The sequence below is a fragment of the Ranitomeya variabilis genome, unplaced genomic scaffold, assembly GCF_051348905.1.
Source record: "Ranitomeya variabilis isolate aRanVar5 unplaced genomic scaffold, aRanVar5.hap1 Scaffold_42, whole genome shotgun sequence".
NCBI classification, from domain to species: domain Eukaryota; kingdom Metazoa; phylum Chordata; class Amphibia; order Anura; family Dendrobatidae; genus Ranitomeya; species Ranitomeya variabilis.
In genome coordinates, this window is record NW_027508140.1 from 355,894 (window position 1) to 368,322 (window position 12,429).

Here is a 12,429-nt window from a genome sequence, read left to right on the forward strand (position 1 = left end):
ATCGTAAACATGAGACAAGATGCACAGCCAGGACAGTGGAGTCCTGCACTTTTGCAACTGCGGACTGGAAAAACGAAACCTAAAAAGTTAGATCAATAAATTACTTTTTTATAAAGAAATCTTTTGGATTTTATCCTATATAACTGTATGGCGCATTGTTTGTTATTTTGTATTTATATGATTGATTGTATGTTTTTACCTGTTTCAGATTTGAACCGGAGACGTTGTCGAAATTCTCAGTTTGTTTGGAAAAACTAGATCTGGGCAGCAGTCCGTTAATGGGAAAGGTAGCCAATGCCCTGAACACGGGCCTGGAGAACATACAAAATATTAGGTAAGCGGCAGTAGCGTAGCTACCAGGGGGGCAGAGGGGGCCATCGCCCCGGGCCCCGCACTCTGAGGGGGCCCACCGGGAGCTACGCTACTGTAACTGCATCGGCGTGCGCAGCGCGCCGATGCAGTTACATTCTGCGGCAGAGCAGGGAGAATCGATCCCCTGCTCTGCCGCTATGGGGCCCCTGAGCAGGCGGGGGGGGGGCCCGGTGCCAGCAGTGGGCCCCCCGCCCGTCATCGCATGGTGAGCTGTATCGGAGGCCGATACAGCTCACCGCAGTGATGAGGGAAGGAGCGCTGCGCTCTTCCCATCATCCCCCACACTGTCTGACAGCGGGCGCGATGACGTCACCACCCAGCGCCCGCTGTCAGATGAGCGGGAGCAGGGAGCGCCGCTGGAACAAGGAGTTAGAGAGGTGAGTATTTACTGTGTTTTTATGGGGGCTGCCTTATCTTCAGTATCTGCCTATAGGGGGGGGAGTGCTGCCTTATCTTCAGTATCTGCCTATAGGGGGGGAGTGCTGCCTTATCTTCAGTATCTGCCTATAGGGGGGGGAGTGCTGCCTTATCTTCAGTATCTGCCTATAGGGGGGGGGGGGGGGTGCTGCCTTATCTTCAGTATCTGCCTATAGGGGGGGGAGTGCTGCCTTATCTTCAGTATCTGCCTATGGGGGGGGGGGAGTGCTGCCTTATCTACAGGATCTGCCTATGGGGGGGAGTGCTGCCTTATCTACAGGATCTGCCTATGGGGGGGAGTGCTGCCTTATCTACAGGATCTTCCTATGGGGGGGAGTGCTGCCTTATCTACAGGATCTGCCTATGGGGGGGAGTGCTGCCTTATCTACAGGATCTGCCTATGGGGGGGGGCTGCCTTATACTACAGAGTCTGCCTATGGGGGGTGCTGCTGTAAACTACAGGGTCTGCCTATAGGGGTGCTGCCTTGTGCTATATTGAGGACTATCTGGCACATTATACTATATGGAGGTTATCTATGGGGCCATCATACAGTGTGGGGATTACAGAGTTGGAGCCATCAAACAGTTTGAAGGCTACTAAGGGGTCAGTATAATGTGTGGGTGGTCCTATACAGTTAGGGGGCATTATACTGTGTATAGGGGGGGGGGAGACTCGGGACATTATTAAATGTAAAGTGGGCACTTATTGTAATAGGATAACTCAGGTTACTGTGACTATCCAAGGGGCACACAGAGGGCATTGTTACTTTCTAGGGGGCAAAATGTGGGCTCTGTTTTCTAGGGCACTTGCACTCGTCATTACTATATTGTAGAGGGGTGCTTTAGAATTTAGAGGGTACAGAGAACCACACAGCAGGTGCAGTAATAGGGACACATATGGCAGCAGCGGCTCAGTATTGAGGTATCTGGGGCAGTAATAGGGACACATACGGCAGCAGCGGCTCAGTATTGGGGTATCAGGGGCAGTAATAGGGACACATACGGCAGCAGCGGCTCAGTATTGGGGTATCAGGTGCAGTAATATGGACATATACACCAGCAGCGGCTCAGTATTGGGGTATCAGGTGCAGTAATAGGGACACATACGGCAGCAGCGGCTCAGTATTGGGGTATCAGGTGCAGTAATAGGGACAATTATGGCAGCAGGTGCTCAGTATTGGGGTAGCAGCAGGATGAGGGGTTTGTGCAGGTTGGGAATAGATGGTGATGGCTGGAATATAAGAAGTGAAACGTGTCCTTGTTTTTTTTTCTGCAGACGAGTTGTTGCTGGAAGAAGTTGTCATGTCGGTCTGGGCCAGATGGAAAAGACGGGAAAAGTGACGATTCCATCATAAAGAATGTCAACGGTAAGTCATTATCTGTAACTGTGCTGTGATCTCTTATATGTTCTGTAGGACTGGTATCTACCACTGACCATATGGCGGTAATATCCATCTTGGTCGTTATATAGAGATTATCTTCAGTAACAGCGCAGTTTGCTGAGGTTCTCCTCCCCTATTAGGGGGCGTCATCAAGTTGTACTTAAGGTTACCTGGTTAGGGGCCCACTCAGAAGCTTCGCCCCCCCTGGACCAAAACCCTAGCTACGCCTCTGGTAAGCGGTCACCAGTATCTAAGACTACTGGAAGTGATTTAAAGGGATCCTGTCAGGTCACAGTGGCTCTCTCAGAGCTGAAATAATTGTCTTCACAGTCCTTATGTTTCCAAAGGTAATTTATTCCTATTTACTTATATCTACTACTTCCCTATTGTAGTATAACCTGATATGTTTGGTGATGGGTCGACTCCAAAGGGGAAAACTCCTCCTCAGGATGTGAGTTATCTCTGACCAGAGGTGTTGTTTTCATAGAACTATCCGGATAGTGAATGAGGGCAATACAAATGTGGAGGATATGCATAACTTTATGCTACAGGAAGGGCATGATTTTATTGCTGGATTATGGCAAGTAAATCATCATGTCAGCAGTTTGCGAGTCCTGAGTGACCTGACAGGTTTCCTTTAAGAAGCTAACGAGGAGTGGTCCCCATTGACCCCTTAAAGTGGACGCATCACTGTCAAACATATCAAGTTATTTTACAGCGGAGAGATAGCACATATAACTAAATATACAATAAATTACCTTTGGAAGCAATAGGACTGTTAAACAGTCATTTTAGTTCCGCCAAAGTCGTGGTAAATACAGCTCATGGGAGCAGCCATCTTGGCTCCGTCAGCTCTGCCTCTGGTGTTCTAATAGGACACGCCCCCAAATTCCAGCCTTGTTGTTATTTTTCTACTGAATCTTGCATATGTATATTTGTTTTAATTTCTTTTTCACCCATGGATTTCTATAGGCAGAGACTGGTGCAACTATCCTTCAATGTCATCACCCCACACACTAAATAATAAAAAAAAAATAACAAAAATAAAACATCATTTTTTAAATGTAAGGGTATGTATCCACGTTCAGGAAACGCTGCGTTTTTGACGCAGCGCTGAGCCGCAGCATCAAAAACGCAGCGTCCAGATGTTCCAGCATAGTGGAGGCCTCCGTCCTCCACATCCTCTGCCTGAGACGTTCAGTTCAGAGGGCACGATGACGCGCTTAATGCGCGCCGCCCTCTGACTGAACAGTCACAGCCAGAGGACACGACCCGGAAGACAGACCGGCGCGCAGCAGTGGAACGGGAGGACAGGTAAATATAGCAAGTGCCGGGGGCCTGAGCTAGCGGCGACTCCGGCACCTGACCCCCACAGCGCGCCGGTGTCCCCGCCTGCTCAGGCCCCCAGCACAGCCACGCACAGCCGCCCGCACTCAGCAGAGCCACGCACAGCCGCCCGCAGTCAGCAGAGCCACGCACAGCCCCCCGCAGTCAGCAGAGCCACGCACAGCCCCCCGCAGTCAGCAGAGCCACGCACAGCCCCCCGCAGTCAGCAGAGCCACGCACAGCCCCCCGCAGTCAGCAGAGCCACGCACAGCCCCCCGCAGTCAGCAGAGCCACGCACAGCCGCCCGCAGTCAGCAGAGCCACGCACAGCCGCCCGCAGTCAGCAGAGCCACGCACAGCCGCCCGCAGTCAGCAGAGCCACGCACAGCCGCCCGCAGTCAGCAGAGCCACGCACAGCCGCCCGCAGTCAGCAGAGCCACGCACAGCCCCCCGCAGTCAGCAGAGCCACGCACAGCCCCCCGCAGTCAGCAGAGCCACGCACAGCCCCCCCGCAGTCAGCAGAGCCACGCACAGCCCCCCGCAGTCAGCAGAGCCACGCACAGCCGCCCGCAGTCAGCAGAGCCACGCACAGCCGCCCGCAGTCAGCAGAGCCACGCACAGCCGCCCGCAGTCAGCAGAGCCACGCACAGCCGCCCGCACTCAGCAGAGCCACGCACAGCCCCCCGCACTCAGCAGAGCCACGCACAGCCCCCCGCAGTCAGCAGAGCCACGCACAGCCGCCCGCAGTCAGCAGAGCCACGCACAGCCGCCCGCAGTCAGCAGAGCCACGCACAGCCGCCCGCAGTCAGCAGAGCCACGCACAGCCGCCCGCAGTCAGCAGAGCCACGCACAGCCGCCCGCACTCAGCAGAGCCACGCACAGCCGCCCGCACTCAGCACAGCCGCCCGCACTCAGCACAGCCGCCCGCACTCAGCACAGCCGCCCGCACTCAGCACAGCCGCACTCGGGCAGTAGAGCCGGAGAGAGAAAGATGGGAGCAACATATGGCAGAATGGAAACAGGAACAGGCAGAATGGGGGCGCGGGATGGGAGCAGCACATGACAGAATGATTGCGCACGATGGGAGCAGCACATGACAGGATGGGGGTGCAGGATGGAAGCACATGACAGGATGGGGCGCAGGATGGGAGCACATGACAGGATGGGAGCAGCACATGACAGAATGGGGGCACACACATGACAGGATGGGGGTGTAGGATGGAGCAGCATATGACAGGATGGGGGCGCAGGATGGGAGCACATGACAGGATGGGGACGAAGGATTGAGCAGCACGACAGGATGGGGGTGCAGGATGGAGGAGCACATGACAGGATGGGGGCGCAGGATGGAGCAGCACATGACAGGATGGGGACGAAGGATTGAGCAGCACATGACAGGATGGGGGTGCAGGATGGAGCAGCACATGACAGGATGGGGGCGCAGGATGGAGCAGCACATGACAGGATGGGGGCGCAGGATGGAGCAGAACATGACAGGATGGGGACGCAGGATGGAGCAGCACATGACAGGATGGAGCTGCAGGATGGAGCAGCACATGACAGGATGGTGACCATATACCAATATAAATGCTCGCCACCCGGGCGTAGAACGGGTTCAATAGCTAGTTACTAATAAATGCGTAAGGCAAAATAGTACTTAAAGTAAATAAATAATATATTCAGTGGCGCTTAGAGACCAGCTTGGTGTATTGCTGCAGATTTATACCACCACCACACTGTGGTTAAAGGAATTGTTCCTATATACACTAAAATAAATAATTAAATCTGCGCAAAAAACCAATTTTATTAGTGAGTATATAAGATTTAATAGAAGTACAAGAAAATAGAGAAAATAATGAAAATATAGAACGATCGTTATATGGCACTAATATAAATAAGCACAAACAATAACAATAAAATATTATGCCAGTGGTTTGTAAAAAGAGGTAGGGCCTCTTTCTCTTCTATATAGACAGGATATCCAAAAAAATAGGGGTAATAAATAGATGCTCGGCGAAAAAATGACCTAAAAACTTGACCTAAAACCAAATAATAAACCAGTCCGATTTTTAGTTTAAGAGCAATAAAGTGCACCATGCGGAAAAAAGATATAGAAGACCAAAACAGACCCAAAAGAAACTACAAGAAGATGCCCCGGCCGGTGGCAGAGCTTCAATAAGACGAGGTATAGCAGCACGTGGCAGCCGAATTAGCCGGGTCGGAAACCAGCTGTACGTGCCGCTTTTTACCTTAGATGGAGCTCGTGTCGTTGTAGAGAAAATACTTCCTTTGTTGATCCTTCGCTGGAAAGAGTCCCAACTGCTGGGCAAGTAGTGTGGTCACGATTTCCTGCAGTGTTCTCTGCTACCTGGCGTTGTAGCTCTCCGGAGCAGGACCTGCCGTGACGTAATGGATCACGTGAACAGGAAAGTAGTATGCAAACTGAACGTTCAGAAAGTACGGGTCGCCACATGGGCCACAATCCTACGCGTTTCGGAAAGAACGCTTTCCTTCATCAGGGATGGCCAAAGGTGACCCGTAGAGTCCTTTTATACAAAACTGAAAGAGTCAGCTGGTGTCACATAAACCCGAACAGCTCTATCTCACTGTTTAAACCCTTCGGTATGATGGTGTCCAGGGTAAATATCCATTTACTTTCTGCTCTGGACATAGTAGCAATAAAATTTCCCTTTCTCCAGGGTACTGGAATTTTCTCTAATCCCACAATTTCCATGGACTTTAGATCGCCATTATGTTCTACCACAAAGTGTTTTGACAGAGGGTGGCCCATAAATTTCTTCTTAATGTTACCTATATGTTCGTTTATCCTCACTTTAAGTGGGCGCTTCGTGCGTCCCACATACAATTTCTCACAAGGGCATCTAATAGCATATATCACCCCTTCTGTGTCACAAGAAATAAATTGATTAATATTATATTTTTTATCATGATCAATAAGTGCGCTTTGTTTTTTGGTATTAGTTTTTTTTACAGATGTTGCACTTGCGGCATGGAAAAAAGCCTTTGATATTCTTAGTAATATGAGTTTGTGTGTCACATATAGAGCGATATTGAACTGTTGGTGCAATGAGGTTACCAAGATTGCGGGCTTTCTTATAAATAAATCTAGGATATGTGGGGATATGGTTTCCCAAGACCTTATCCTCTTTTAAAATACCCCAGTGCTTGTTCACAATTTTTTTCAGGATGGCAGAGTTGGAGTTAAATTGTGTGATAATGGGCACAAATCCTAATTTCTGACTGTCATCATTCTGAAATTTGTTTTTCTTTTTTTTGTTTTTATTTTTAAGTAAATCCTGGTCGAGATATATAGGCAACTTGATTTTTTGAAAATTCTAGATCCTTCGGGTCATACCCTTTGTCTAGAAATTTATTGGTTAGAACAACGGCTTCATTTTCAAAATCATATGCCCTTGAACAGTTACGGTGCAACCTCATTTGGGTATATTAATCAACCAGGCTGGCAAATGACAACTAGACATATGAATAAAACTGTTTGTGTCGGTTGGTTTATTATACTCTTTCCAGCGAAGGATCAACAAAGGAAGTATTTTCTCTACAACGACACGAGCTCCATCTAAGGTAAAAAGCGGCACGTACAGCTGGTTTCCGACCCGGCTAATTCGGCTGCCACGTGCTGCTATACCTCGTCTTATTGAAGCTCTGCCACCGGCCGGGGCATCTTCTTGTAGTTTCTTTTGGGTCTGTTTTGGTCTTCTATATCTTTTTTCCGCATGGTGCACTTTATTGCTCTTAAACTAAAAATCGGACTGGTTTATTATTTGGTTTTAGGTCAAGTTTTTAGGTCATTTTTTCGCCGAGCATCTATTTATTACCCCTATTGTTTTGGATATCCTGTCTATATAGAAGAGAAAGAGGCCCTACCTCTTTTTACAAACCACTGGCATAATATTTTATTGTTATTGTTTGTGCTTATTTATATTAGTGCCATATAACGATCGTTCTATATTTTCATTATTTTCTCTATTTTCTTGTACTTCTATTAAATCTTATATACTCACTAATAAAATTTGTTTTTTTGCGCAAAATAGTACTTGTCTACAAAAATAAGACCATATTGACCTGTGGTGACACGCGAATGAAAACAATGAAAAAAAAATTCTAGAATGCTGAAAAGGGAAAAAAATTAACGTGCTTAACTGTTTGTTTGTTTTTTTTTTTTTTTTAAAAAGCCAAATCTGGAAATGCTGTAAAATAACAAAATAAGTATAACTTCCCTGCTGAAGCCAATGCCGATCCCGCGTTACCTCTCTGCTGATACTTAGAGCAGGGAGATTAATTTGATTAACTTGCTATTTGGGCTCGTGCATAAGACGTATTTTCTCAGATGAGTGCTATGTGTAGTTTTCACTTGTAGCGCTCGTAACTATGATATTCAATAGGGCTGTGCACATGTCCAAAATTTATTTAATCTTTTTATCGGACTCTGCGGGAAAAAATGTGGGTTATGTCTGATTTTGACCCATCTGAGTGCAGTATGATGGAGGGGCAGAGACTCTGATTCCAGCGATGTGTCACTTACTGGGCTGCTTGCTGTAGTTTTGATAAAGTTCCTGTTTTCTCTGCTGCAGATCTTGCAGTGCTCTAAATACTGAGCTCTGTATAACCCGGCCCACACCTCTGATTGGCTGCTTTCTGCGTAGGGTGTCAGGATAAGCTCACTGATGGACTCTCAGTTAACTCATTTTGCAAGCCACTCTCTATATCACACACTTCATATGTGCTATAGATCGCATTCATGATCCTTTTTAATCCTTTTCCAGATACCTGTCCAGTCTTATGATGAAGACATTCCCGGTCACCTCTAAGCGGTTGCAGCACCGACTGATCAGCAAGGCAGAATCCTTAATGGAGGGGGATAACTACATAGATGTGCACAGCGTGCGCCGGGTCGTCCAGTTTCTGTGCCTTATGAAGTATGACTACCAGCCCCTCTTGGATAAATGCAATCAGATTTTTGTGCGGGACAAGAATAAAATGAGCACGGACACCATGTGCATCGTCAGCGGCCTCTACCGGCAAATGGCTTTCAAGCAGTACGAGTTTCAGGTGATGGCAAAATTGTCTCTGCTCGAAATATCAAACCTATGGAATAATGCGGATCATTTCGGAAAAATATTTTGTGCCTTATTTCCGATGGCTTCTCAAGAGATAAGAAATAGGTGAGTGGGCCCCTTAAAGGGATGTGATGTATCGGCCCCTTAAAGGGATACTACGTATCAGCCCTGAACCAACAGAAAAAATCCCATAATGCAATGATAATACTCAAATAGAACTCGTATTCCCTAATTAGAGGAAGCTCCTGATTATTTTGTAGTCTAATCTAGGAATTCAGTACTGGAAACAATTGCCAAATGTTGGATTTGTAAAGGTTTGAGCTCCTTTGTTCCCTCCAGGCTTGAAGACGACCTTGTCATACTGGCAGGTAAGATCCATCACATCAGTCTGGTGTACGTGCTGGAGACCATGGCGGAGGCCGAGTGCAAGAACCCAATCCTCATTCAGAAGTAAGTGGATTCTCTAAGCCGTGAATGGTTTGGAGCTGGATCCTTCCTGTCCAATCTGATATTGTCCATATTATCACGGTCCGGGTACGGGCTGCACCCCAGCGAGGGTCTGCTGACCCAACTATACATGTGTGAGGCCAGGAGATCCTCGGCCAATTCGGTCCATACCTGGATCATAATATATGGATGTCTGAATCCTGCCATATTTCCATTTACTGTTCAGATGGATGCAAGCTGTTGTTCCCTGTAATCAGCCATTTCAGGCTCTTAGTATTCTCCTCCTAGCAAATAAGTACTGAGAGGTTTTATTTTTTTTTTTGCCTGATCCCTTTGATGTACAGACCGATGAGTCCGATGGTGGATTTCTCCACTCCTCAATGCATGAGCACCCTACTGAGCATTCATGTCCATGGGGGGAATAGAGTGAGAGCGAGCTGATGGCCAGATGAACGCTTGGCCGACCCTCACGGTAAATGGGGCCTTTACAAACCTATGAACCATTTTATATGGTGCACATTCTTGAAGCATCTTTACAGTGGAGCAAGGAGCGTCCACCACTTATTAGAGACTCTGTCGGCCATTTCCTAACTTATTGATGACACTGGCGCAGTGTGTTGTGTCGTTTTTGCCATCAAAGTTACAAAAACCCATATGTACGTCAGTGGGGCTTGTGGTCCGGGTGAAATTTGTTCTGCCACACACGGCACACTGTGTGGGAGCGTCCCTTCTGGATGAGGACTTGGCACGGCTGTGGATGGAGTCTCGTTATGTTGCTTGATGATGTGTGATCTTTTTGTTTTTCTCTCTGTTCAGGATCTGCTCCGCCATCCAGGACAATCTGGATCATTACCATCGCCTGTATCTATGTAAGCTCACAGATGCCGTGGTTTGCCTGCCCTGCCAAAACTATCAACTGTTTGCGGATCTACAAAAACGTCTAACTGCGTAAGTGCAATTTCCATGCATGTGTGGCGAGTAATCGGGTTAAAGGGACATGTGGACGGCCCTATTAGAATGGCGCTGGGTTTACCATGTGGGTAAGACAAGGTCACTAATAAGAATACAAACATACGACTGGTATACCGTGAGGGCCAGGAGCGGACACAGACAGCAGAGGCCCCTGTGCAAGAACAATATATGGACCATCTGCAGCCGGAGAGCTCCTTATAATGCACAATGCCACCTGGTTTGGGGAAAGCAGTGGCCCCCGGACCTCTCGGGCCCCTGTGCGGCTGCACTGGTTGCACCAATGGTATGTCCGCTACTGGTCAAGGTGACATTGGGGAGTCCTCCAGCGTGCATGCGCACAGTGTAACTGCAGAGGCCTGTGCGCGCTCACCGACCGCGCTCACTGACCTCTCTCCTCTGCTGTGGCTGCTCGCTCCACGGAAAGATGCAGAAGTGTGGCGAGCAAGAAGCGTAAAAGAAAGAAGAGGGAGGAAAATCACATGGCCGCAGCAGAGAGGAGAGAGATCTGTGAGCGCGTGCGCTGGCTCCTGCTGCTACATTGTGTGCTTTCCCCAAGCGAGCGCTGTCAATCAACACAGGAGGCAAAAAAATATCTTGGCCGTGCCAACAACGGACACCCGGATTTTAACATAAATATGCTCAACAATAATAGTTTATTACTACAAACATATGGGTTGTATAAGGACTATTTTATAAGGCTTATTTTAATTAGTAATTTTGGAGTGACACTCATCACAAAGTGTGTTTTTTTTTGTTTGTTTTTAATAAATACGTGACATTTTTGTTCTATGGACCTTTTATTTTATCTTTTGCCTGGGGAAACCACAAAAATAAAGCCCACATTAATGTGTTTTGAGGGTTTTGGTGGCTTCTTTTTGTTCCCTTTGTCACATGTATAAATGATTTGATTCTGAGATGGTGACTTGTTTTTGGTGCCTGAAATGTCCCTTCCCGTAGCTTTATGAAGACGTCTCATGTCCCATCTATGGTGGTTATGATGACCAGGTCACTGTCGCTGCTGACCCTTACTAGAGTGGATGAAGCCGTCCTTAGAAAGATTGACGACGTCATTCCCCAGTGTGACCTCAGCGACCTGAATAGCATCGCGAACAGCGTCATCCGGTGGTTACAGCCCGCCCAGCTGTCCAGGCAGAATAAATCCGGGATGTATGAGAAACTCCTCCATAAAGTGAGCCGATACGGACTGGAGAGAGTGAAGAATATGGACGACATTGATCATCTGTTGAATGAGCTGACGTACGTGATGAACGGGCAGTGGCTGCAGAATATGCTGATAGACGACATCCTGCTCACCTGCCAGCGCCTGCTGCACCAGGTCACCTGGAGGAACGCACCGTTTCTGGCGCTGGTTATTAGTTACTGTAATACTCTGTGTCCTCCGGTTCTGGACAAGATCGCAGAAGTCACCATGGAGAATGTCACAAAGGTAGAAGCCCCGTGGGTTCAGATTGGAAGGCCAGTCACTGGCCCAAACTAAACATCTGGTGGCCAAAGGTCTATTCAGTGCGTGCACCTGACAGCTGTCTAGGGGCGGCTTAAAGAGCACCAGTCCTGTGTGTTACACTATAGTACCCCCATGTAATAATTATTCTGGGGCATCTTTTCATTGTTGTTCCTCTGTTATTCCTCCAGGAAATCCTTAAAGGGATTCTCTCATCATGTATCTTTGGTAGCACCCATCTCCCCTGCCTCCCGATTTTTCGCTTGCAATGGGGTAAGGGGACAGGGGACAGTGGTGCGCTCCTAAGGTCCAGATGGCCTGCAGAGGCAGATGTGCATGCTGCTTGTCTGGGAAACTGGACACTTCTGACAAGCTGCAGAAGTGGCTGGTAACCTAAACAATGAGCAGTAAACTATAGAATTAAAACTCCTTCCATTATTGCAAACGGAGAGGATTTTAAAGTAAAGTAAAGTAAAGTAAAGCTTGCTGCAATGTGACTCTCTGTAGCTGGAAGCTCTTGTGGACTGAAATTGCCACTCCAGTGGCATGAGTTGTCACTGGAGTTTTAAAGTAATTTCAGGATGGTGTTTTTGAGTAGTGTTTTGAAGTTGACCGTGAAGTAACTCTTTCCTATCCTTCTGCTATCTAGAAAGCGGACCTCACTGTGCTAAATCTGCTGTTCATCCTACGTATGTCTTTTCCTCTTAACTCACCGTCAATATCTGTGGGGGGCTGCTATCTCCTTTTGGGGTTCATCTCTGGAGGTAAGGCAGGCCTGTATATTCCTCTGATAGGGGTAGTTAGATCTCCGGCTGGCGCGTGGTGTCTAGGGCATCGTAGGAACACTCCCCGGCTACTTCCAGTGTTGTGTCAGGTTCAGGTCACGGTCAACTTTAGTTTCCATCACCCGAGAGCTAGTCCGTTTTGTTATTTTTATTTCCCTGCCATTGGGG

General features: G+C 48.0%; 1 protein-coding gene across 1 annotated transcript; it reads left to right on the forward strand.

Annotated features, from left to right (window-relative positions):
* The first annotated feature begins 9 nt into the window (after positions 1-9).
* On the forward strand, positions 10-11,512 carry LOC143790628 (FAST kinase domain-containing protein 1, mitochondrial-like). The gene is made up of 6 exons (XM_077279141.1): positions 10-86; positions 209-334; positions 8,302-8,700; positions 8,935-9,045; positions 9,859-9,990; positions 10,972-11,512. The coding sequence occupies exons 1-6, from the start codon at positions 10-12 to the stop codon at positions 11,510-11,512; spliced, it is 1,386 nt and encodes a 461-aa protein (XP_077135256.1).
* Positions 11,513-12,429: the final 917 nt, after the last annotated feature.

What these genes read in the sequence shown, in the direction of transcription:
- LOC143790628 (XM_077279141.1), top strand. Translation starts at nt 10, where the DNA reads ATGAGACAAGATGCACAGCCAGGACAGTGGAGTCCTGCACTTTTGCAA. An exon ending in GAGAACATACAAAATATTAG is followed by an intron (nt 335 to 8,301) that starts GTAAGCGGCAGT and finishes ATCCTTTTCCAG; the next exon opens with ATACCTGTCCAGTCTTATGA. An exon ending in CTACAAAAACGTCTAACTGC is followed by an intron (nt 9,991 to 10,971) that starts GTAAGTGCAATT and finishes CCCTTCCCGTAG; the next exon opens with CTTTATGAAGACGTCTCATG.